At 37.7% G+C, this 25,290-nt stretch overlaps 1 protein-coding gene across 1 annotated transcript in view; it reads left to right on the forward strand.

Annotated features, from left to right (window-relative positions):
* LOC140146039 (zinc-regulated GTPase metalloprotein activator 1-like) overlaps positions 1 to 25,290 on the forward strand; it is a 191,864-nt gene that overhangs the window by 154,177 nt on the left and 12,397 nt on the right. Inside the window, exon 12 of the mRNA XM_072167781.1 lies at positions 8,596 to 8,722. Coding sequence (XP_072023882.1) covers positions 8,596 to 8,722 — 127 coding nt within the window. The remainder of the gene's footprint in view (positions 1 to 8,595; positions 8,723 to 25,290) is intronic.

The raw sequence follows: 25,290 nt of genomic DNA on the forward strand, positions 1-25,290 counted from the left end.
TTGGAATATAAGGAAGGAATGGAAAACTTGAAAAAGACAATGAGAGAAAGATTATAAATGAAAATGAAAGAACAAAGTAAACAATGAGAAAAGTTCAAGCTAAGAACTTGGAAAAGTACACTGAGCGGAGAAAGAGAAAAATTTGATACAAGAGTGTGCTTTCCACTTCCTGGGTTTTCCTTACATAAAACAATATCAATTTTATTTACAATTTATGGGTATGGAAAGATAGAAAGAAAGGAGGAAAGAAAAAGAACGGAAGGAAGAAATAATGAGGAAAGAAAAAAGAAAGAAAGAAAGAACGGAAGGAAGAAAGAACAAGAGCTATATAGAAAGTCATGCGAGACATGACACACAAGCCGACCTGTTAATGGGTCAAGTTTGAGCAATTTAGAAATTTGACCTTTGACCCCTAAACTTTGACCTTTGGGGTCATAAATATTTTTAACATATTTAGAATGTCGTAAGAATAATTCCTGTTGAATTTGAGCTCGATTGGACCAATTTCGAAATTTGACCTTTGACCCCTATAACTTGACCCTTGGGTCACGGATGGGAATCAACTGCTCTTACATTGTGCTTAGGATGTCATAAGAAAGATTCCTGGTGAATTTCAGCTTAATCGGAACTTATACATGGATTTTGATTTTTTAAAATTTTGATTGACCTTTTGACCCCTTAATGACCTTTGACCTCAATGAAAAAAAACCTTTATGTACAACGATAAAATGCATTGTTCCAATTTTAATTAAAAAATTCTAACATGTTTAGTTCTTGAGATAAAAATTCTTGAAGTTATTCAGCTAAAAACAGGAAGTGACCCCTTAATGACCTTTGACCCCAAAATAAAAATACCATGCATACATCAGGAAACACTGATTCATGTATGATGGTTATATTATTCTGGTCTGTTTATCTTTTGAGATAAAATTTTTTTGAACATTTTTGATAATTTTGGTTTTTGACTGGAAGTGACCCCTTAATGACCTTTGACCCCAAAACTGTAGGCATCCTAAAGACCCTGGCTATTAGCGATGCATGTGTGCTAATGGCGACTCTCTGCTATGTAATTTGTAAAGACAGTGATTTTTGAATATTTTTACAAATTTTTCAGACTTTTACCGGAAATGACCCTTTAATGAACTTTGACCTCAAATCTGTTTACAAGTTTTGAGCACTGGTTAACGTTGATTCATATGCATGAGTCACGTGATCATTGCATGTAATTTGTGGAAGGAGTAGCATTTTTTGTGAAATCAACATTTTTGACCATAAGGTCAAGGTCAAAGGTCACAGCCAGGTCAAAGTCAAATGGAAGGTTTTTCCTAACCCAGTGGTCATTTGGGTCAAATATGGTTGAAATCTGTCAATGCCTGGCGGAGCTAGAGCATTTTGATTGGTTGCCAGAAGAAAGAAGAAGAAGAAGAAAGAAAGAATTGGAAGAAGACAGAACAAGCCGACGTTCGTCGTCGGCTTGTAATGAAGGAAAGAAGGGAAATAAGGATGGCAAAAACGAAAAAAGAAGGAAATGACGTGAAAAAGAAGACGAATGGAAAACACAATGAGAGAAGGAAGGAAGAAAGTAAAACATTCAGAAAGAAGAAGGTGAGAATTTGAAAAAAAAAGTAATAAATTCAGGAGCGTAGCCAGTGAGAATTTTTTGGGGGGGTCGCAAGCTGTCCGCCCGCCCCCGAAAATTTTCAGGGGTAAAATGGGGACGGTAAAGAGTAAAGTGTCCTTAAAATGACTAAAAATTAGACAAAAAATTGGCAAATGGGGACGAAAATTTGGCTTTGCCCCCATCTATGGCGTTGTCTTTTAAGACAGTTCTTGATGTGTAATTTTTAGGTATTTTACTTGTTCTTAATTATGGAAATAAAAATTGAATTCAATTGAAAAGAAAATTGAAAAAATATTTAATTTCAGCTTTGATGACTCAATATCACATAATCATAATTCGATTGAAAAATATACAAAATTCAACCACATTTTATAGTTTGCTTTGTGAAAGTCAAATATTATAATCTGATCTATAATTTACAATGCTTTATTTCTATTACTGGCTTCAAGTGACAGATTGGTATTTTAAATTCAAAAACAAACACACTCAATCTATTTTTACAAATTCTATAGCAGCTTTCAAACCTCTTGTTAATATTGAATATATCTAGAGTACACACCAACAATCTATTATTATTAACCTTTATTTTATCTTTCTTAATGCTCTCCGTGCTAGCCATGCGCTTGAACGGAAAAAGTTGAAATATTTTCTTAAAATATCAAGAGCTATCTTAAGAACTACTGAACCAATACTAGGCTTGTTTGTACTCATTTTAATGCATTTTTCATGGTGATTTCAAATATGGTCATGAACATTTAAATTTCTGAAATTTTTGAATTTTTAATTTTTTTTTTGAAACATGTCGTCTGCAGTCGACACCCGCGTGAAGAGAGTTAATATATACGCTCGTGTTCATGACGTTTCGAATGTTTTAATCGAGGGTTTGACCAGTGACGTAGATTTCTTTTTGACATGGGGGGGGGGGGTGGGGTTGGAAAAAATTCAAGCTTGAAGTACAAGTATAGTGAATCCGGCACCTTTTGGCCACCAAATAAGTTTATGGTACTAATGCGCCAAATTTTTGCCATATTGAAGCTAAAATGATGAAATATGGTGCAAAAGTTTAATATATTCGCGCGAAGCGCGTAAAAATGGGCACTTTGGGAGCTAAAATGGCAAAATATGAGGTTAATTTGGTCAGAAACCCAGATACAGGCGTCAACATTAGGAGATGATTGTATGGACCATCCCTGGGAAAATATTGGGGTATTTATCCCCACCCCATCCGCCCCGGATCTACGCCTATGGGTTTGACCCTTCAGAAGTTTTAACGGGTATATTGCAACCGAATGTCATCAGATAGTAAGTAACGCTTTCTGATGATTATAATAGTAAAGGTTGTAGCCGGGGGGATTCCCCCACATAAAATTTTCAGGGATAAAATGGAGACGGCAAAAGTAATGAGTCATTGTCATTAAAATGACTAAAAAGTCGAAAAGTAGGACGAAAAATTAGGCTTTGCCCCTTCACACTAAAAGTTACCTACTCTGCTGGCGGATTCGCATAAAGGTCGTGAATTGGTAAAAAATTAAAATTTTGGTACCTTTGTCATTGTGTCATATGCTATAACATAGCCTGCTAGTGGTTCAGCCGAAAGCCGTGTATTTAGAACAAAATAAGGCATTCAACTTCATCAATACTGCTGGGTGGTTTTTTTTTTTTTTTTGGTTTTTCCAAATATTTCATTCCAAAAGTATAAAATGACAATTTGAATGACTTATCCTTCACTTTTAAGCAATTTATAAACAATTTCACTTTTTTACGATTGTGTTGGGACTTTAAATGAGCAAACACTGTGTTATGTACGACACTGAGTTTTAAATTAAAAAAAAACATATCACTTGATGCAGGTTTATTATTCTATTCTTTCAATCACACGCTTTTTATGTTTAATGGTAAAATAGAACCATATTTTCTACAGCGGACAGAGGGTTAGTTCCCCATCGATATCAAGAAGTGAAGAGCCTCACCGTAAGCTTATAGATGGGTCTTCAAGTATCTTCAAGTGGCTAACAATGAAAAGACAGTCCTATGAGTCCTGTATGTCAGTGATGAAGAGCGAGCACCTGCGTGTGTTTAATCGAAAGCTTCAACTTGCTTCACAAATGTTGACATATCGGGGGTGCTCTCGATTTGGATATCAGGGATGGTATCCATGCATTGCACGGGGTACAAAATGTATTTCAATTATAATAAAACTATATTATGCCTAGACATATACTTCTTGGCAACGGAAAAAGTACACATTTAAAAAAAATTACCCAAATCTGTTCAAACTCGATTTGTTCGGGTTTAAGGGTAAAGACAAGCTAAGACCCATACTCTACTGAGACATGTCTTTCAGCATTTCATGTATAACAAGAAGACACAACATCAAGACCGGCTGTAAAGACATGTCTTATACATTTTAGACATGTCCTGCATCAAGACATGACTGCGAGACGTCTTGAGTCACGTCTTTCTGGAGATGTGTCTTAACACCGGCTTCGCAGGACAGGACACATGGTTTTGTGTCTTGTGTTTTTTTTTATTATTGATCAAGACATGCCTAATTTGAAGACATTGCTAAGACACAACTTTAAAGTGTTGTAAAGTAGAACATTAATTGTTTGGTACGAATCGTTCTTACCTCGGCGGTTAAGTTCGTGTGTCCGAAACACCGTCAATCCGAACCCCGTCTGTACGAAAATCTAATTGAAAAAGACGTCAACCCTAACCCTATAGCCCTAATCCTAACCCTAACTTCAATTAGATTTTCGGACTGACGGAGGTTCGGATTGACGGGGAGACCCCTTTCGGCACCGATGTCATCCCACATAGGCTGACTGACACCCCCTGAAGCAGTCACTTGGACCTCTGACAAATTTGTCCATCACGCTATTATTGTCTTTGGCTAGATACCTTTTTAAACAGTTTAGCATAACATTTGTTGTGACAAAAGCTAATGGACCGTCTTAAATGTGAGTCAATTTTTACGCTCTCAAGTGGTGCTTATCTCTACTGTGTCTTTATCGACGGTGGATAGGGACGTTTAGTCCGCGCACCTGTACGTGCTTAAGGAGGATACTTACATCATTCCAGGATCGAACTAATATTGAAATTTGCTTTATCATGTATTATTAACCCTATAGCGCCGAACACAGATCTCAAATACGGCAATTTTAACTATTAAAGAATATTTTCTATCGCCAGTGATTTTATCTTTACAATAAACGTACCATATAGGCTTACATAATATGAACTGATTCTATAAGTTTGGGAATTTTCGGAGGTAAAAAACACATAGAAATTAAAAAGTTATGGAGCCTAAAACAAAATTATGTAATCTGTTTCTGCGTTAAGGACGTACTCGAGTGATCCCCATATATTGAACCAATATTGGAATTCGTTTAACCCACCACTCCAAGTAGCTTCAAGAATAGATATATTTTTAACGTGCAAGAGTCGGGAAATTTGATAAGCGTTTCGAAAAATATATTTCAAGATCAGCTGACCTAAGCATTGGTATGTTTGCACTTTTATTTTAAATAGATTTCTTTTAACAACTTATTGCACTTAAACTCTCTTCACGCGGGTGTTGACTGCAGACGACAAGTTTCAAATTTTCTTTGAAATTTCTAAAATTTCGAATTGTACATTTTGATGACCATACTTGTAATCAGCATGGAAAATGCATTAAAATGAGTACAAACAAGCCTAGTATTGGTTCAGTGGTTCTTAAGATAGCTCTTGATATTTTGTGAAATATCTCAAAACATTGACTTTTTATGTTGAAACCCATGGCTAGCACGCAGAGCATTAATAATCTAGTGATACGTTCATCTTCGCATATAGAGGGTTTACAAACTCAAGAAGTGTTTGACAGAAGGAACCGTTTTATCAATTGTAAACGTTTTATCATTATTGTTTATTCTATAATTTACCCCCGACAATTGCTAATACAAAGATTTACCCCTAACTTGAAAGGAGAAGCGGTGGATATCAAAAAGAAGGGTGTGGGAAAAATTGTATTCTTATTAATTCAATAAAACGGTTTTCATGATATGAATACATGAATACAGGCTTGTTAAGAATGAAGAAACGATTAAAATCATTGAGTTTGATAAAGTGATGATACTTGAGTGATATTATTCAACATTTGTAGAGTTAGTAACCACAACATTAGTTTGTTGTTCATGATAAAGTAAATAAAAGCATTTTTGGATATTGATCCCGAGGACATTTTGAGTGGTATTGGAAGGTCGTTTTATAAGAATTCAATTCTAAGGATTCTGACATTTTATTTTGAAAATTTCATGGCTTGTTTCCAAAATTCATATAGTAATAGTGTTTGGCTGTACTGCCCCCCCCCCCCCCTCCAGGCATGAATGTTTCCAAAAGCTTAGGATACCAGCTAGATTGAAGCATGCACTTCCTCAGCATTATGACACCTTTAAAAACTCGGTTGAAAAATGAGACAGTGCCGGCCAAAAACTACGCATATGGGGGATTTTTTGGGACGACCCCACTCCCCTATTTTTCATTATTTGAAAGATATGACTTGTTTCCAACATTCATCCTAGCAATTTGAATAGCGGGCGTACGTTCATAGTAACATTTTGCCTATATCATGTCTATTAGGGCCGCTACAGACTTTTAAGGGCTGGGGTATGAACGTTTGGACAGTATTTATTTTGGGACATTAGAGCACATCAGACATATCGAATTGCATTCTGAATACGAAGAATGTCATTCTGATATCAAATAATTTTGATTTTTGAAATTCGCAATTTAATACAAATTTTATGGCAAATCATTAAAAATTGATATTTTTGATATTTAACAATACTTGAAGTAAACTTTATAAATCTGATGATTTATACTTAAAGTGTATGTAGGTGGGATGAAAAGCCGACGATCAATTGAAAATTTTGACCTTTCGTATTGAAGATATGGATTTTTTTCCCAAAACACCAAAAAAATTAGGTCTTTTGGGAAAAAATCCATATCTTCAATATAAAAGGTCAAAATTTTCAATTGACCGTCGGCTTTTCCTCCCTGCTACATACACTTTAAGACTATATCATTAGATTTATATAATTTACTTCGAGGACTGTTATATATCAAACATTTGAAAAATATCAAATTTTAATAATTTGTCATAAAATTTGTATTATATCGTGAATTTCAAAAACTGAAAATTATTTGATATCAGAAAGACATGCTTCGTATTCAGAATGCAATTCGATAGGTCTGAGGTGCTCTCATGTCCCACAAAAAATACTGTCGAAACAGCAATAAACGCTCATTTTAGATCCCTTAAGTGGATGTAGAATGTTATTATGTCTTCGTTATTCAATCTATTCCCATTCTATTAACTTCTAACGAATGTTTGATGACATAAAATCTATAATATATTTCTATCAGACATTCTACATAACATATAATAACATTTATATTGCCAATTATGTTTTGTGCCCACTTTTAAAACGTTTTGTGGCCGTGTGTCCTGAACTCGCCACCCTTAGCGTTACATGACAAATATTATGAATTTTTACACCAACCCGGTTTCTAATTAGATTATCTCAATAATCATCAACCCTAAACTAGCAAAAGTATACATTTTTGGAAAGCTGAAGGCATCAGCAATTCAAATATATACATTTCAACTCATTATACAGTGTGACCTGCAAGTTATACAGGGTGGAATAAAAAGATTTTGATAAAAATGGGTCACTCAATGCATTGCTTATCACCAACTTACAGTAATAAACTGGAAGTAAACAACATTCATTTGGTTAGAGGATATGGAGAGCCAACTGACTTTGGAAGAAACCAAAATCACAGCTGTTTGGTAATCTCGGAATATAGGGTGTCCCAAAGTATGTTAGATTTTTTTACAATTCAACATATTTTGAACCTAAACATTTTCCCCTAACCCATACAGAAAAAATATGTCTATATTTAGATTCCTCGTGAATTTTCTCTTCAGAAAATCTATACTTTGACTATGATATGATAAGTAATTAAAATTTTACAGTAACTTTTAGATTTTGAAGACATCTGCATTACTTACTACAGTGTTTAATATGACAACGGGTAGTTTTGTATGGAAAAGTTTGTATTTTCTATACTAAACCAATCATAAATTATTAAAAACAATTAGTAGAATTGTTTAGCTGTAAGGCCATGAGTGTTTTAGATGCTAAATAGAGTCCAAATCCAATTTACAGCCTTTACAGAAGCAGATTACGCACTAAAAATACCAATCCCATAGAGTTTGTGTGTACCACATCCCCCACCACCACATCCCCCACCACCGCCAGGGCCACCCTGCCCATTCTGAATTCTATGAAGCACAGTGTCAGTATTAAAAAATTCAAGTATTTCTTTTTACAGGGTTGAAAGTGCATTTTATTTAGCAATAAAATGAGACCACCAGCATGACAATACCTTCTTGCTTGACAGAGATATCATCATTTGCTTTGAGTCGACTTTGGCAAAATGTAACGTCGCCACCTTTTTTTGGTGGCGAGCTCAAGACACACGACCTTGTATGTTTTTATAACCTCCATACAACCCGATATTGCACGTTTTTTGACAACCTTTTTAATGTTACAAAAACATTTTGTCCACACAACATAATTCACGACATTCGCTATCTAAGTATAAAGGCTGTAGATGAGTTGACCTCAATATTTATCAACAAAGGCAAGGGACTGGTATATTGATATGCTTGAGTGAATCCCATGCAACCACTACACTGTTCAATTGCCTTATTGTGATGTGGCGGGAGTTTTAAAAACACGAGCCCTGAACAAATATGATGCGCGCGCATACTGACAGGCAAAAAACAAAAATTAGAAATTGTGATGATGCGTGCGAATACTGCCAGGCATTGACATCAGAAGTCAACTTATATATAGGATTATCATGTTTATAATAATTTTAATATTTTATATCTTTTGTTTTATTTGTGTTGTTGTATTTTTCAGGGCGAGATCTCAATACAAGACAACCCAAATAGACTTGTTGTACAGGCCGTGCATGAATTATATGACCAGGATTTTACCACAACTTGGGAGTCGACAACTCGGAGAACGTGCACCATGGTGTTTATAGGTTTGTTTGTTTGTTTGTTTTGTGGTGGACGAGTGTCTGTTTGTTGATTTATTTACCTTTTTGCATTGTACGCAATGATAAAATAAAACAGATAAAGTAGGACACGTGCTTAAATCGCCACATTTGTTTTTTTGGTGTTTTTTTTTATTTTAGGGAAGAGGCTTACACATCGTACACTGGAACATAGAAACATTCAAACATTACCTATACTATAGCGTTTTTATCTATTTTTACCTTTTTGCTTTGCTTTAAGGTGGTACTACACCCCTTGATAAATTTGTGACTATTTTTGCATTTTTTTCAAAAACTAATAACACACTGGTAACAAAAGTATAGGGGCAAGGAATCCAGTTACTTAACTGGAATTTCAGTGACTCGAGACTAGCGGTATACGTTATTTATGATTAAAAAAAAGAGGTACCGCTAGAATGTACCTCATTTCTTAACAAATATAATGAACCACTTGTCTTGAATCACCGAAATTTCAGTGAAGTAGTTGGATTCCTTGCCCTATAATATACATAAATTTTGTTACCAGTGCGTAGTTATTTTTTGAGAAACATGCAAAATTAGTCACAAAATTGATCAGGGGGTGTATACCACCTTAAAGTCTTTTTTCCAGTGAGTCACAAACGGTGGATATGTGCAGATGTGAAGTTGTTATATTATGTATAAACTTTGTTGTTGGGGTGTGTTATTTGTTTGTTTATTTGTTTGTTTACCTTGTTTATATCCTACAATTGCTCGCTTGATACATATAGTGAGAGTGTGCTTTGGTGTTATTACCTATCTTCACCAACAACCAAACACTCTTGAAAATACACGATGAACGCGTTAAATGTATAACATAAAGGACATTTACAGATGTGCTATCTATGAAAGATATGTAATCAACAGCTTGACAAAGGCATGTATCAACCCCAAGCAATAATTTGTGATCCACCAAACCCAAATACTTTTAAAAGATAAAGAATCCCTTGGTAGTCTAAAGTTTAGTCAAACATTATTCAGTCACCGTGCTACCATCTGTGTCATGCAAAGGTTAAATCTGATGGTTTCTGATGGCACCGTTGGGAACTGGACGAGATATCTTTTTTGGACAAGCTTCAAATTGCAATCTCAACACGATGAAGTGTTGAAAATAGTTTCAACTTGTGCAGCTTTTAGTTATATTGTATTGTGTATTTGAGTCTAAACACGCAAGGTATTGAAAGACGGAGTTATTTCGACATTATATGGAATTTTCAAATCGTTCGAGGCGTTCGTATTACACATTTTGCAGTTTTAACCAGGAGGCGAAAAAGACCTATCATGTTGATATTGCCATTAATAATGTTAGACGGAGCATTTCTAGCTTGTTTTTCTTGTCGTCTGTCGGTCTAGTCTATTCTATCGGTTCTAAGGGTGAAATCCATACACCCTTATGGAAGACACGACCTTAATCTTCCAAGCAGGGAGTGTGAGTTTCTGTTTGAAACCTACACCCCTGTGTGGGAGATTAAGGTCGTGTCTTCCTTCATTAGGGGTGTATCTGTTAACTGTAATGATCCATTGTCACAACTTCTTATTGGTAGCATTTCGAATTTATTACCCTCTTCGTTCTTTATTTCGCGGTGCCGGTGTCTCTTGCAGTGGCATAGCCAGGAGGGCAAAGGCCCTCCTGTAAGAATCCCCCCCACCCACCCGCCCGTGGGATGCTGACCGCCCTGATATTAAAGATTTTTAGTTTTGTTTTTTTGTAATTTTTAACCCATTTTCGTCAAAGTTTTTCCCCCTTGAAAGTTGCTTTGCCCCCCTTTGCCCAATCTCTGAAAAAGTGCTGGCTACGCCACTGCCCACTAGTCTCTTGTCATTTTACAAGCAGGTTTTTGACTGTGGACTCGAATAACTCGACTTGGCATTTGGTGATTTGTGACTCGATTCCTGACTCGAACCTCAAATGACTCGACTCGAGCTTGATGATCTCTTGACTCGACTTGATCACTTGGTGACTCGGCTTGACCTCTTGGTGACTCGACTTGACCACTTGGTGACTCGTCTTGACCACTTGGTGACTCGACTTAACCACTTGGAGACTCGACTTGACCACTTGGCTACTCGACTTGACCACTTGGTGACTCGACTTGACCACTTGGTGACTCGACTTGATCACTTGTTGACTCGACTTGACCACTTGGTGACTCGACTTGACCACTTGGTGACTCGACTTAACCACTTGGAGACTCGACTTGACCACTTGGCTACTCGACTTGACCACTTGGTGACTCGACTTGACCACTTGGTGACTCGACTTGACCTCTTGGTGACTCGACTTAACCACTTTGTGACTCGACTTGACCACTTGTTGACTCGACTTAACCACTTGGTGACTCGACTTGACTACTGGTGACTCGACTTAACCTCATGGTGACTCGACTTGACCTCTTGGTGACTCGACTTGACCACTTGGTGACTCGACTTAACCACTTGTTGACTCGACTTGACCACTTGGTGACTCGACTTGACCACTTGTTGACTCGACTTGACCACTTGGTGACTCGACTTGACCCCACTTGGTGACTCGACTTGACCCCACTTGGTGACTCGACTCGACTTGGTGACTCGACTTGACCACTTGGTGACTCGACTTGGTCATTTGGTGACTCGACTTAACCACTTGGTGACTCGACTTGACCACTTGGTGACTCGACTTGACCACTTTGTGACTCGACTTGACCACTTGGTGACTCGACTTAACCACTTGGTGACTCGACTTAACCACTTGGTGACTCGACTTGACCACTTGGTGACTCGACTTAACCACTTGGTGACTCGACTTGACTACTGGTGATTCGACTTGACCACTTGGTGACTCGACTTGACCACTTGGTGACTCGACTTAACCACTTGGTGACTCGACTTGACTACTGGTGATTCGACTTGACCACTTGGTGACTCGACTTGACCACTTGGTGACTCGACTTAACCACTTCGTGACTCGACTTGGCCACTTGGTGACTCGACTTGACCATATGGTGACTCGACTTGGCCACTTGGTGACTCGACTTGACCACTTGGTGACTCGACTTGGCCACTTGGTGACTCGACTTGACCACTTGGTGACTCGACTTGGTGACTCGACTTGACCACTTGGTGACTCGACTTGGCCACTTGGTGACTCGACTTGACCACTTGGTGACTCGACTTGGTGACTCGACTTGACCACTTGGTGACTCGACTTGGTCATTTGGTGACTCGACTTAACCACTTGTTGACTCGACTTGACCACTTGGTGACTCGACTTGACCACTTTTGTGACTCGACTTGACCACTTGGTGACTCGACTTGGCCACTTGGCGACTCGACTTGACCACTTGTTGACTCGACTTGACCACTTGGTGAGTCGACTTCAATAACTCGACTCCATTTGTGACTCGTTTTTGTGTTGTTGCTTACCCAGCAAACCTAAAACGTTTAAATGCTGGGTTATATAGGCCTAAAGGGTATATTAACATATAAAATGACATTCAGAAAGCATTGATTTGTGAAAAATTGCTGCAAAACATACTAACATAATGTTATTAAGTATTGCCAAAATATTTTTTCAGAGATGTTTGCCAAAACATTTGCGAGAACAGTTTAACATCATTTATAAAATGTTATTGTAATGTTTGTTCATATGAAACGTATTAAGAACATTTTCATGACCTTTATATAACCTGACATGTTTTGACCAAAACCAAAACGCATTTACAACACCTTTTTAACGTTTTAAATACATTAATTTTTGTTTTTGCTGCATATCTCATGTGTTCATAATTATGTATTTCTTTCTTTCTTTTCATTTTCTTTCTTTGTCCTTCCTTTATTCTTTCATCTTCTTCCTTTTCTCTTTATTCTCTCTCTCCTCCTCTCCTCTCCTCTCCTCTCTCTCTCTCCTCTCCCTCCTCCTCCTCTCCTCTCCTCTCCTCTCCTCTCCTCTCCTCTCCTCTCCTCTCCTCTCCTCTCCCTCCCCTCCCTCCCTCCCCTCCCCTCCCCTACCCTACCCTACCCTCCCCTACCCTACCCTACCCTACCCTTTTCATGCTTTTTATTCATTTCTTTAAATAAATATCGAGGTTATGTTGGTCAATCTCCTTCTTTTCTGTATTTCTTTCCTTTTTCTCTCTTTACCTTCATTCTTCTTTTTATTTCTTTATAACACCGGGGTCACGTTGGTCAACCCCTTTGTGCGATGTCACGCACCCAATCAATCTTCACTCATTTGCTAATCTTTAGACAAGACAAGTCCAAAATTGACCACCATTTAATAAGCTATAATCACTTGAACATGGGACAGGTACCAACAGGGGAAATCCGCTGACAACACGCCATCTTCTTACCTGTCTGATGGGAGCGGCTACCGGCGACTTAACTCCACCCCACCCGTAACTCTTTGCCAAGACCCTTTGCACGACCCTTTCGCGACCCCTTCGCGGCATCACTCCCGTACAGTCACACCTGTGCAGAAGCGCCGACAACTTAGTGTTTGTATTTCATTACACTTATCACAGTAGCTTTTACGCATCTCTCAAGCTGCAACTTCAATATCACATCTCTTGCCTTAAGCAGGCTTTACGTGTATGCAAAGTTAACCCTTATATGCGTTGAATGAGGGTACGTGGCCAAAATCTAATTCAACTCATGATTATGAGGTAGTCTGTGCATGGTCGTGGGTTCGAATCCTTACAGCACGATCGTCATGATCGTGGTGTGCACTTTAACAAAGCGCTTCATTATGCTTGCCTCATTCCACCCAGGTGCAAATGAGGAGCTGTAATGGGCTATTATTTCTACAGTCCATGATTCCATTTAATATCCACCCCCCCCCCCTGTGGAAGATTTAGCTCTGCCACAGAGGGAGTATAAATTTTGAATAGAATACACAATAATTGGGTAGTTTCCATTTGAAATACTTACTCCAGTTGTGGAAGATATAGGTAAAGCCACAATACAGGGGGAGTATGGGTTTCAAAATTAATAACTCTGACCAATTACATTTGAAAAACATGCTTCCCCTGTGGAAGATATTTCCAAAATCTTCCACAGGGGCGGGTGCGGAATAGCCCAATGATAAAATACAATATAAGCGATTTACTGAATCCACAGTTATAGTGACAATAGATAAAGTGTTTTTTTATTTAAATTTTATTGTTGTTGTTGCTCATTTAGCACTTCAAGCCTCCCATTTGGAAATCTAAAGAACCAACATGTCTCCAAACTCGTTTGTTTGTTTGTTTGTGTGTTTGCTTTCTTATTTGTTTATAAACATTTCGCGCTGGTATACAATACTTGTATTTTGCAGATATAACAACACGGAGTAGTGACGTCAATATTACGTCATCACACGCGTCATGCGTACAAGGCCGCGTTCATCCACCGTCTTATTCATGTTACCCATTTACTACTTTATTCGCTATATTTTGTTAAATTGTAATCAATGATGATGACGGTACAACGGGGGGGGGGGGTATGGGACACCCCCCTCACAAAAATAGCCCAGTCAGGACAGCAACAATTTTGGAACTCGTATTTTGGGGCAAAAATTGTCAATGTTCGACGATTCTTTGGCGAGAATTTTACCCTTAGAAATCCCAGTGCTGCCAATGGTCTTAATGTACGCACATAATAGTATACGCCATGCATGTACATATGGGCGGCCATGAGGGCCAAAAGGGTCTCAAAATCACACACGGGTCTCAAAAGTACAATAAGGTCTCAAAAACACACAAAGGTCTCAGAACTAAACACACAATAAGGTCTCAAACGTATAATAAGGTCTCAAAAACACATAAAGGTCTCAGAAATAAACACACAATAAGGTCTCAAAAGTATAATAAGGTCTCAAAAACAGAGAAAGGTCTCAGAAACAAACACACAACAAGGTCTCAATAGTACAATAAGGTCTCAAAAATAGAGAAAGGTCTCAAATACAGAGAAAGGTCTCAAAAACAGAGAAAGGTCTCAACTGAAACAGAAAAAGGTCTCAAAAACACGTTATGGTCTCAAAAACACGTTATGGTCTCAAAAACACGTTATGGTCTCAAAAACACGTTATGGTCTCAAAAACACGTTATGGTCTCAAAACACGTTATGGTCTCAAAAACACATTATGGTCTCAAAAACACATTATGGTCTCAAAAACACGTTATGGTCTCAAAAACACGTTACGGTCTCAAAACACATTATGGTCTCAAAAACACGTTATGGTCTCAAAACCACGTTATGGTCTCAAAACACGTTATGGTCTCAAAAACACGTTATGGTCTCAAAAACACATTATGGTCTCAAAAACACGTTATGGTCTCAAAAACACGTTATGGTCTCAAAAACACGTTATGGTCTCAAAAACACGTTATGGTCTCAAAACACATTATGGTCTCAAAAACACATTATGGTCTCAAAAACACGTTATGGTCTCAAAAACACGTTATGGTCTCAAAACACGTTATGGTCTCAAAAACATGTTATGGTCTCAAAAACACATTATGGTCTCAAAAACACGTTATGGTCTCAAAAACACGTTATGGTCTCAAAAATACGTCAAGGTTTCAAAAACAGAGGAAGGTCTCAAAAACAGAGAAAGGTCTCAAAAACAGGGAAAGGTCTCAAAAACAGAGAAAGGTCTCAAAAACAGAGAAAGGTCTCTAAAACAAAAAGGTCTCAAAAACAGTGAAAGGTCTCACAAACAGAAAAAGGTCTCAAAAACAGAGAAAGGTCTCAAAAACAGAGAAAGGTCTCAAAAATAGAGAAAGGTCTCAGAGACATATACCTCAGAGACATAGACTGCACATAACGGTCGGTTGACTTTGTAATACCTGATTTGAGATCTAGACGTGTTTTTGAGACATGAACGTGTTTTTACACCCTTTTGACACACACGGCCGCCCATAGTATTCCTCGGCGTTGACCCTTTTGACCCCGGCGGCCGCGCCGTGAGTGCCAAAAGGGTCTCAAAAGTACGTCTTGGTCTCAAAACCCCATCTTGGTCTCAAAAACACGTCTAGGTCTCAAATCAGGTATTACAACCGACCGTATATATGCAGTACCGCATACAGTACTGATCCGCTTGCAGTCCCGCATGGGGAACTGCAATATTTTTGGTGTATTTCCGTATGGGGAACTGCAATATGTTTGGTGTATTTCCGCATGGGGAAATGCAATTTTTGGTACATTTCCGAATTGGATGTATTAATCAGAAGTTTAAGTCAAATGGCTACGTGCTTTGACATGCAGTTAAAAGGGCATTTCGTGATCCACAGCCTCATCCCCCACTTTTTCAAAAAAGAAAGTTGAGATTTTTATACCATTGGGAACTTTTGGCTACATAATGTTTATGTACTAAATATTTCTTGCAGATTAATTCATTTAGCAAAAATATCGTGACATGAAAAATTTGAATTTTGTTCTGGTACCGGTATACCAGATCGAAATTACAATGGCCTATGGAATAATACACATAATCATGCATAACTCACAAACGCAAAATCGGATTGAAATTTTGTGAATAAGCTTTTTTCGTGGATATCTACTGAAAAATGTCATAAAAAAGGATGCTAGGATCACATGCTAAATTAAGTTACTAAACTCGTCACAATATAGGCCCTATCATACTTATTGGGTTAGATGGTTTGTTAATATCTACACCACATTTCGCCATACTGCATTTTAGAAACGCTTGCTGTTAGAATAAGAAAAATTTTAATTGTAATTATTGCACATTCTAGGGAAGCGTGGTTACCTTTTAAAATAACCGAGTGAGAGGGTTTTCAAGAAAATATTTTTCCTGTCAAAACTGAAGCATCCTCTGTATAAAAGAAAATATGAATATTAACTGCACATCATATATAACGATTCGTGATACCCAATTGTGGCACATTTGATGTCGTTTATGAGGCAGAAAATTTTATTTCAATTTTATATACGCCAAAATATTTTTTAATTGAGCGAGAATGGCGATAGAAAAACGTTGAAAATTCCATGTATAAATTACATTAGACCCAACCAATGATAACTGTTTCGTTTTTATGGTAATCTAATCTTTTATTTCCTGAAATAAAATTATGGGTCTAATGTGGATTAATTGTGTAATTGATGAAAACATCGACGTGTATAAAAGAAGCTACAAGCAAAATGGTAGGCCACGCCACATTGATAATCTATGCTTTTAGTATACGACGAGTTCGTAGCGCACGTGTGAATCAAAATCGATTATACTATTGTGCGTGTATAGCCTCATTCCTATTTCTGTATATAAAACACGCAGTTATCAACAATTTAGCGCTATTAACACACATTAATGTTTTTAAACAAATAAAATTCCAAAATATGGTACGTTTTCTGTATTTGCTTGTCACGTGGTATGTTGAAGTAATGAAGTTGCGATTATATTTTAAAATTTTCATCATGACACCATCAAGCCTTGATAGCCGAGCGGATAAGGCGCTGGTGTCGGACTGACGGGGTTTCGGACTGGGGTCTACACAGAGAGCTATACAATACAAGGTTTGAGAAGTGTTCTTAGTCAATTTTGGGGTGCTGATTCAGAATCTTTTATGTACTTTCATAGAAAGTACTCAAATTTGGCATTAAAGGTGAATTCCGTGATTTTTAGGAATAAATTCAGTATAAACAGAATTATTAGCTCTAAAACATAAGTGCTTTATATAAATGACAAGAAGTAATGCTCTTTAGTTTAGAGGGCTTGTCACAGTTCCCTCAGGCCCGTAGTACGCAGGATTTTTTTGGAGGTGCTGATTTTGAGAAAGTGCACTTTTTTCAGGGGGGTGATATTGTGAAAAGTGGAATTTTCACCTTTTTTGACCAAAAAGCGTTAAAAAAACCTGATTTTTTTGCTTGCTATGCTCACAAAAATGCGATATTTTGGTACTTTGTGTATACTTGTATATACAAATTTGGGGGTGAAGGTGTGGTCGCACCCTCCCCACTCCCCATGTACAGGCCTGAGTTCCCAAGGTCAAAAGAGCTAAAATTTTCACTTTCATGACTGCTTTGTTATGATTCTTGTAATTCCTTGTTGACATTCCTTAAATCAATTAAAAAGTGACAGACAAACAACCAAACTTTTAATGTTAATTATGCATATTCAAAATAATACGGGCACTGCTAGTAAAATTTGATAATTTTAAACAACAAATTTATTAATAATTCTAAAAATGTAACACATGCTTTAGGTTTTACAACTTTGTGTATTTTTGTTTGAATCATACATGTATACTGACCACATGTTGGAATACTTGTGTGTGTTTAGAAAAATAAAAGTGACTATAAATAAGAATACAATTTAACATGTATCTATGTGTTTGTTTTCATGGTGACTGGTGTAAGGGCTGATCAATATTAGACAAGTTAATTGTTGAGCTTTTTTAATTTTATTGGGTGAAACAAGAAAAAAACCCAAATTTATAAGGAAAACAATTTTAAGCAAAATATGTCAATGTTTTTGAGCTGAAAACAATTCATAAATTGCCTCAAAATATTATCTTTGTGATGCTTTTTATCTTTCACATTTACCCCTTGCACAAAGAAGACCTTTTTTCTGTGGTGTAAAACAGGCATTGATTTTTGCCAAAAACTGAGGGTTTCAGTGAAGTTTTGTTTTGATGAGGGAGGTGCAAGTTGTTTTGAAAGTGTCCAAATTAGTGAATGCAATGCCTGCTGCTGAATTCAATAAAACTCAATTTTTGAATAAGATTCATCCTCCACAGTGATATACCAACATGGATATGGGGTGGACCCTGAGTGATCCCATGTTCCAAATACCTGGACAAAATTGATAAATCTTCTCAATAGACCCATTTCATACTAAATTTCTATTCAATTCATAATTTACACCTATAGGCGCCTGAACTTGTTAGGGGTGGTGCAATAAATTGTATCCCCGGGGCCGGGATGGTGAATTATAGGGGGGGGGGGACGCAAAGATTTGTTGGCATGTCAAAGGGGGGGGGGCATTTTTTTGGCAGGGCGAAAGGGCGGGTCAAGTAATTTTTGGCAAGTCGAAAGGGGGGGGGGGGGGGAGCAAGCAATTTTTGGCACATATATTTTGAGCAACGTTTCTATATTACACCCTAAAAGGTGTAAGAAAACGTTAGGAACGTGTTCAAATATGCAAAATTTCTTTTCAATCGCATTATATGATAAGACTGTTTAAGTCCAACTTGTAATTTTGTAAGAAATTTGGACACAAGTTTTGGCCAAATCTAACACAAATTGTCTAACACAAATTGTCTTAGTTTTTACAACTTACAACCGCAAGCAATATGAGAAACATTTTGGCTGCAGTGATGCAAAGTTGGTCTATTTTCCAAAAGAAATTAAGAAAATTTTGAAAACAAAATGACCCATCCATAGGCCTATACCGAAATTCCCCATGCGGAAATACACCAAAAATATTGCAGTTCCCCATGCGGAACTGCACATCCTGACCTGCATAACCGCATGCGGAAATGCAAGTTGGGATATGTAGTTCCTCATGTGGAAGTGCGTGACGGAATGTGTAGTTTCGCCTTCTGATGTGTGCAGTATAGTACTGCATGTGGTACTGCACATATAACGGTCGGTTGTAATACCTGGTTTGAGACCTTGACGTATTTTTGAGACCATAACGTGTTTTTGAGACCATAACGTGTTTTTGAGACCATAATGTGTTTTTGAGACCATAACGTGTTTTTGAGACCATAACGTGTTTTTGAGACCATAACGTGTTTTTGAGATCATAACGTGTTTTTTGAGACCATGTGTTTTTGAGACCATAATGTGTTTTGAGACCATAACGTGTTTTTGAGACCATAACGTGTTTTTGAGACCATAATGTGTTTTGAGACCATAACGTGTTTTTGAGACCATAACGTGTTTTTGAGACCATAATGTGTTTTTGAGACCATAACGTGTTTTTGAGACCATAACGTGTTTTGAGACCATAACGTGTTTTTGAGACCATAACGTGTTTTTGAGACCATAACGTGTTTTGAGACCATAACGTGTTTTTGAGACCATAACGTGTTTTTGAGACCATAACGTGTTTTTGAGACCATAACGTGTTTTTGAGACCATAACGTGTTTTTGAGACCTTTTTCTGTTTCAGTTGAGACCTTTCTCTTTTTTGAGACCTTTCTCTGTGTTTGAGACCTTTCTCTGTTTTTGAGACCTTTCTCTGTTTTTGAGACCTTTCTCTGTTTTTGATACCTTTCTCTGTATTTGAGACCTTTCTCTGTTTTTGAGACCTTTCTCTGTTTTTGAGACCTTTCTCTGTTTTTGAGACCTTTCTCTGTATTTGAGACCTTTCTCTGTTTTTGAGACCTCTCTGTATTTGAGACCTTTCCCTGTTTCTGAGACCTTATTATACTATTGAGACATTGTTGTGTGTTTGTTTCTGAGACCTTTCTCTGTTTTTGAGACCTATTGTGCTATTGAGACATTACTGTATGTTTATTTCTGAGACCTTTGTGTGTTTTTGAGACCTTATTGTACTTTTGAGACCCTTGTGTAGTTTTGAGACCCTTTTGGCCCTCACGGCCGCCCATATGTACACTCTAAAATATGCTGTGCATGACGGTGTTTTTTTGTTCACTAGTAAAGAGTTAACATGCGTGTTTTTGATCAGCAAGTTGTTACTCTGGTGTACAACATGGTTATGAGTAGGAAGGGCAACAAACCGAGGCGATAGTTTACACCCTGGGTACCGCGGTGAATATTGAGCCGTTATTGATGGATGTACGTCTGTCGAAACAAGCTTCAGTTTCCCCTATTTCCCCCAGCCCAGCCGTTGAAACTTTGCCAAAAGGAATAGTGGTGTATGTTTTGTTTAGTTGTAGCTCTTCTTGTCTGGGTTATTACTGGTTCAGGGTGACGAGAGCACCCACTTTAGGGTTATAGTTTACTTTGGTATTGTTTGTTTTTGATTAAAACAAATGACGCGACGTGCCGTTGAAACCTGTTCTTTTTATACTTAAAACGACAAGAATTGCTTTGAAAAAAGACACTGCGAGACTGCGAGTAGGCGTACTTTTGGTGTGAAGTTCTGGTCGACACTCATCACCCCACGTTGGTGTTCAGTTGTTTGTATTATTTTGATTACAACATATGAACCGACGTGCCGTTGAAACCTTCTTCATTTTGTACTTAAAACGACAAGAATTGATTTTAAAAAAGACACCGCGGGTAATTTTGGTGTGAAGTTCTGGTCGACACTCAGGGTCTTGGTTTTTACGTGGTGTTCAGTTGTTTGTATTTAATCAAAACCAAAAGACGCGACGTGCCGTTGAATCCTGTTCTTTTCTACTTAAAACGACAAGAATTGCTTTGAAAAAAGACACTGCAGGTACTTTTGGTGTGAAGTGTCGGTCGGCACACAGGGTCTTGATTTGATTTTTACGTTGGTGTTTAGTTGTTTGTATTTAATTAAAAACAGATGGACAACGTGCTGTTGTTAAACCGTTTTATACTTAACACGACAAGAATTGATTTTAAAAAGGCGTTTGATGTCATTGAAGTATCTGCAAATGATTAATTAAATCTGAATTAGTTATCACTATTCGCTATCCCGCCTGCATTTTGGTATTAACGAAAATGAACCACAGTGTTCTCCGTCATTCGGAGGGAACAACTGGAATAGCCCAATTTGCTGCATCCAAAAGGGCCCATTCATTTGGACAGCAATTTTGTGGCACGGATGCCTATTTAATATAAGATACTATTATTTATATTAAGATTGTATCATTCAATAAACGTGTATAGATTGCAAATTGAAACCGTATATCATTCGAGATTAATACGTATAGTAAAGAACAAACAAAAACATAATGAACATGATGAAAGTTGCTGAAAACAAAGACAGCGGCGTTGATGGAGGCAATACTTCATGTACAATGATGTACATCATTCTTCAATCATGTCATGTAGACAGCGTATTATCGTGTGGTAAGAATAAGTTTATATACTAGGTGCCCAATTTGTGTTTAAATGCCAATATTGTTGATGAAATAACTCATCAGCGAGTTTCCCTTGGATTTGTTTACATAGAAAGCACCATTTCGAAATAAACCTGCCTTAATCACTGCAAACATTGCCCATCGAAATATTAGCCCTTTTCCCGCGCGCGCCAAATATTATCGTCTGCGGACGGGTAGTGAAAAAAATTACAAAATGTCAAAACAAATTGTATTTTTACATTTTTCTAACATCTTTTGGAATGTGCGGGATATTTCCATATGGAATAAGTACCAACATGCATTAATTTTGGTTCAAAAGTTCTTTTTAATAATACTTTATCTTCTCGAAAAAAAGTATATCAATTCGAATGTTTGTGTGCATGTTAAATCCTATAGTTGGACGTGTAATTTTACCTGTAGGGCTTGTCACCTCATGAGGCCAAATATTATGAGAACGGGGGAAGTGCAAATTAGACGAGTTTTTATCCCTACTAATAATGCTTTTTGTTTTTGCTTAATTTTTCTGCGCACAAAATTGTTAACTTAGCCAAAATAAACGGAGAAGAGGCGATAGCAATTGCAATGATAGCAAGGGGCTTATCATGCTTATATGAGAGGTCAATGTTTTGAAAAAGTGCTGATTGATTATTAGTACGGTATAAAAGCTTATGATCACACCCTCAATCTCGACGGACTTTGACTCTGTCTTTGTCATCCTGTCCTGCAGTCTGTGTTTTTCTGTTTGTGGGGTGATTGTCCGCATGGTCCGTGTCTCGCTCCGTTTCTTTCCGTTTCTCGCTCTCTCTCTCTCCTCCCTCTAGCCCAGGAGCGGGCAAGGAGAGACAGCTTCGCCCTTGTGAGAAATCTTCCCCTACCCCACCACCACCCTCCACCCGGACGCTTGCCACCCTGATATGTCAGATTTTTAGACCTTGATCCTATTTTGACCATTTGCGTTTAAATTTCCCCCTTGCAACCCCTCCCTTCCCTTTCCCCCTCCTGAAAAAACCTGCGTCAATGCTCTGTCGCTCGCTCGAACTCTCCTCTCCCATTCTTTGTAGGTTTTCTATATATATCGCGCTGCATATCTGGGTGTTTGAGCTGTCTATTTGCGCGGTTTATGTTTTTGTACATTTGTTTACAGCGTGGTGTGCCTTTTGAATTGAAAGATACATCGAATATCACCCACTTGCAAATAAAATTTGATCACAAGTACGGTCGGCAGAAGAACGTATTTTATGCTTAATTCTCTCCCAATGCATTCATGTCCCTCTATGGAATCGTCCCAGACGACTTACAAATTATGTAATTTTGTGCTCATTGCTGACACCCTATACTCAAATATTATATCATCAGGCAGTCTAAGTTACAAAATATACCACAATGATAATAATGATGTAAAACTGTAATAAAGCCTATCAGATTATAGCCTCGCAATCTGTGATGCTTGCTGGCTTCCATTACGTTATCCCAATGCGCTTACAGCAATGTTATCAACTGATGAAATCAAGCGTTCATAAATCCGTACTGAGGCTATGAACGATTGGGGGTATCAACATGATACATTCAATCCAAATTGGTTCGGACCGTAGATTCACGTCATCCATGATGCGTTCACACGATGATGACGATTCGAAAAAGGCTAAATTTGATAAGCCTCTACGGCGGATGCGCATTGCGTATCCGGCGGAACGCACTTGCAATGCGTCACGTCATATAATCCCGATTTTGGACAAGTGTAGTAATGTGGATTCATAAAGGCCTGTATGACCGTTGCTGAGAATCCGAAGCGAGCTTTGATGGAAGCAGCCAAGCGACAGATAATGAGTAAATCTTACATCGCGCCAAAAACAAATATAACATGGGGTTTTGTGCTAATTCCCGTCTTCAATTTGTTCTAAACACCTCTTCGGCTTATCGACATGATGATTACTAACTGTACTTGTTATAACATTATTAATTTCATTATTTAACGTCACTTTATGAAATGCACAATGAAGTTAATGTTGACTTTGAGAGTTCTGGGGATGATCGTGTCATGAACAATTTGTTTCAAGGATTAAGTTTGCTGAGATTTAAACGGATGATTGGGAAGAATGCTTCTCTAAAAGGCTTCGCACTTTGTATTGAACAGTATAGTTTTGATCGAAATTTACTGGTTATGATTTTGTGTTTGATTCGCATGTTTTCTTTTCTTTCTTTCTTTCTTTCTTTCTTTCTTTCTTTCTTTTTTTTTTTTTTTTTTTTTTTTTTCTTTTTTCTTTCTTTCTTTCTTTCTTTCTTTCTTTCTTTCTTTCTTTCTTTCTTTCTTTCGTTCGTTCGTTCTTTCTTTCTTTCTTTCTTTCTTTCTTTCTTTCTTTCTTTCTTTCTTTCTTTCTTTCTTTCTTTCTTTGATTCTTTCTTCCTTTGTTTCTTTCTTTTTCTTTCTTTCTTTTTGTTGTTGGTTTTTTCCTTCTTTTTCTTCCTTCTTTCTCTCCTTCTTTCTTTCTTTGGCTTTCTTTGGTTTTCTTTCCTTATTTTTCTTATTTCTTTCCTTCTCTCCTTATTTCTTTTTCTTTCTTTCTTTTTCTATCTTTATTTCTTTGCTTCCTTCCTTCTCTCCTTCTTTCCTTCTCTTCTTCTTTCCTTCTCTCCTTCTTTCTTTTTTTTTTCTTTTTCTTTTCTTTCTCTCCTCTCTGTTTTTGTTTTTCTTTCTATTTCTCTCACTCCCTTCCTATATTGATATAGCTTACTTGTATTAAATTTGATTTGATACTTTGCAAATCACATTTTACTACCAAAATGGTCATCATTAGTCATCATTAGCCTTTTTGTCACCTTACCGATCATTTTCATTCATTATAACTGCTCCGATATTCATCAGTGCAATAAATTGTCACAGTCACGCCACTGTCACGCCCTGCTTCATTTCTGAATAATTCCCCACAATTAAAAAAACCCATGAACCATGCACAGCTTTTACAACACTCTTAATTTGAAAGTTCCGACATATTGATGGGCGATTAACTGGCCTACGCACCACTCCGCATGCATTACGCGGCAGTAAATCCCCGCGAGGGGTAAGGGCATGCACCCGTCAACACACCCCTTGGGCATCGGCCACTCCTAAACTCCCAGAGGGGGTTGCACGTCTAAACACGCGACTAGTGTGTGACACAAACGAATTAACAAGCACAAAGTAGTGATAATTATACCGCAAGTAAATTAATAACTACCAGAGTGAGAATTAGTGTTTTCCTGCCTAGCCAGACGCTGCTTTCACCACGCAGCGATACCTTCTAGAGGTGATCATACCGGTGCCCTTTGTATGCCTTTACAGGTACCCGCGCCTCCGGAGGGGCTGTCCCTCAGGTAGTCTTCGCGGGGATGGGGGTGACGTCCCTTAAATAGTCATTTTTGTGCGTGAATGTGCCCTGTAAACTCCGAAATCTGGCTATTTCTATTGGCTAAACCATGGCTAAACCGTCCTTTATAATAAGTCCAGGACAGAAGTAAATATTCCAATTGATATCTAGGCCTATACATCTATACGAAAGAGATGAACTTAATCTTCCACACAGGGAGTGTGACATTTCAAAGGGGTTCCCTGAATGGGTG

The sequence above is a fragment of the Amphiura filiformis genome, chromosome 2, assembly GCF_039555335.1.
Source record: "Amphiura filiformis chromosome 2, Afil_fr2py, whole genome shotgun sequence".
Classification (NCBI taxonomy): Eukaryota; Metazoa; Echinodermata; class Ophiuroidea; order Amphilepidida; family Amphiuridae; genus Amphiura; species Amphiura filiformis.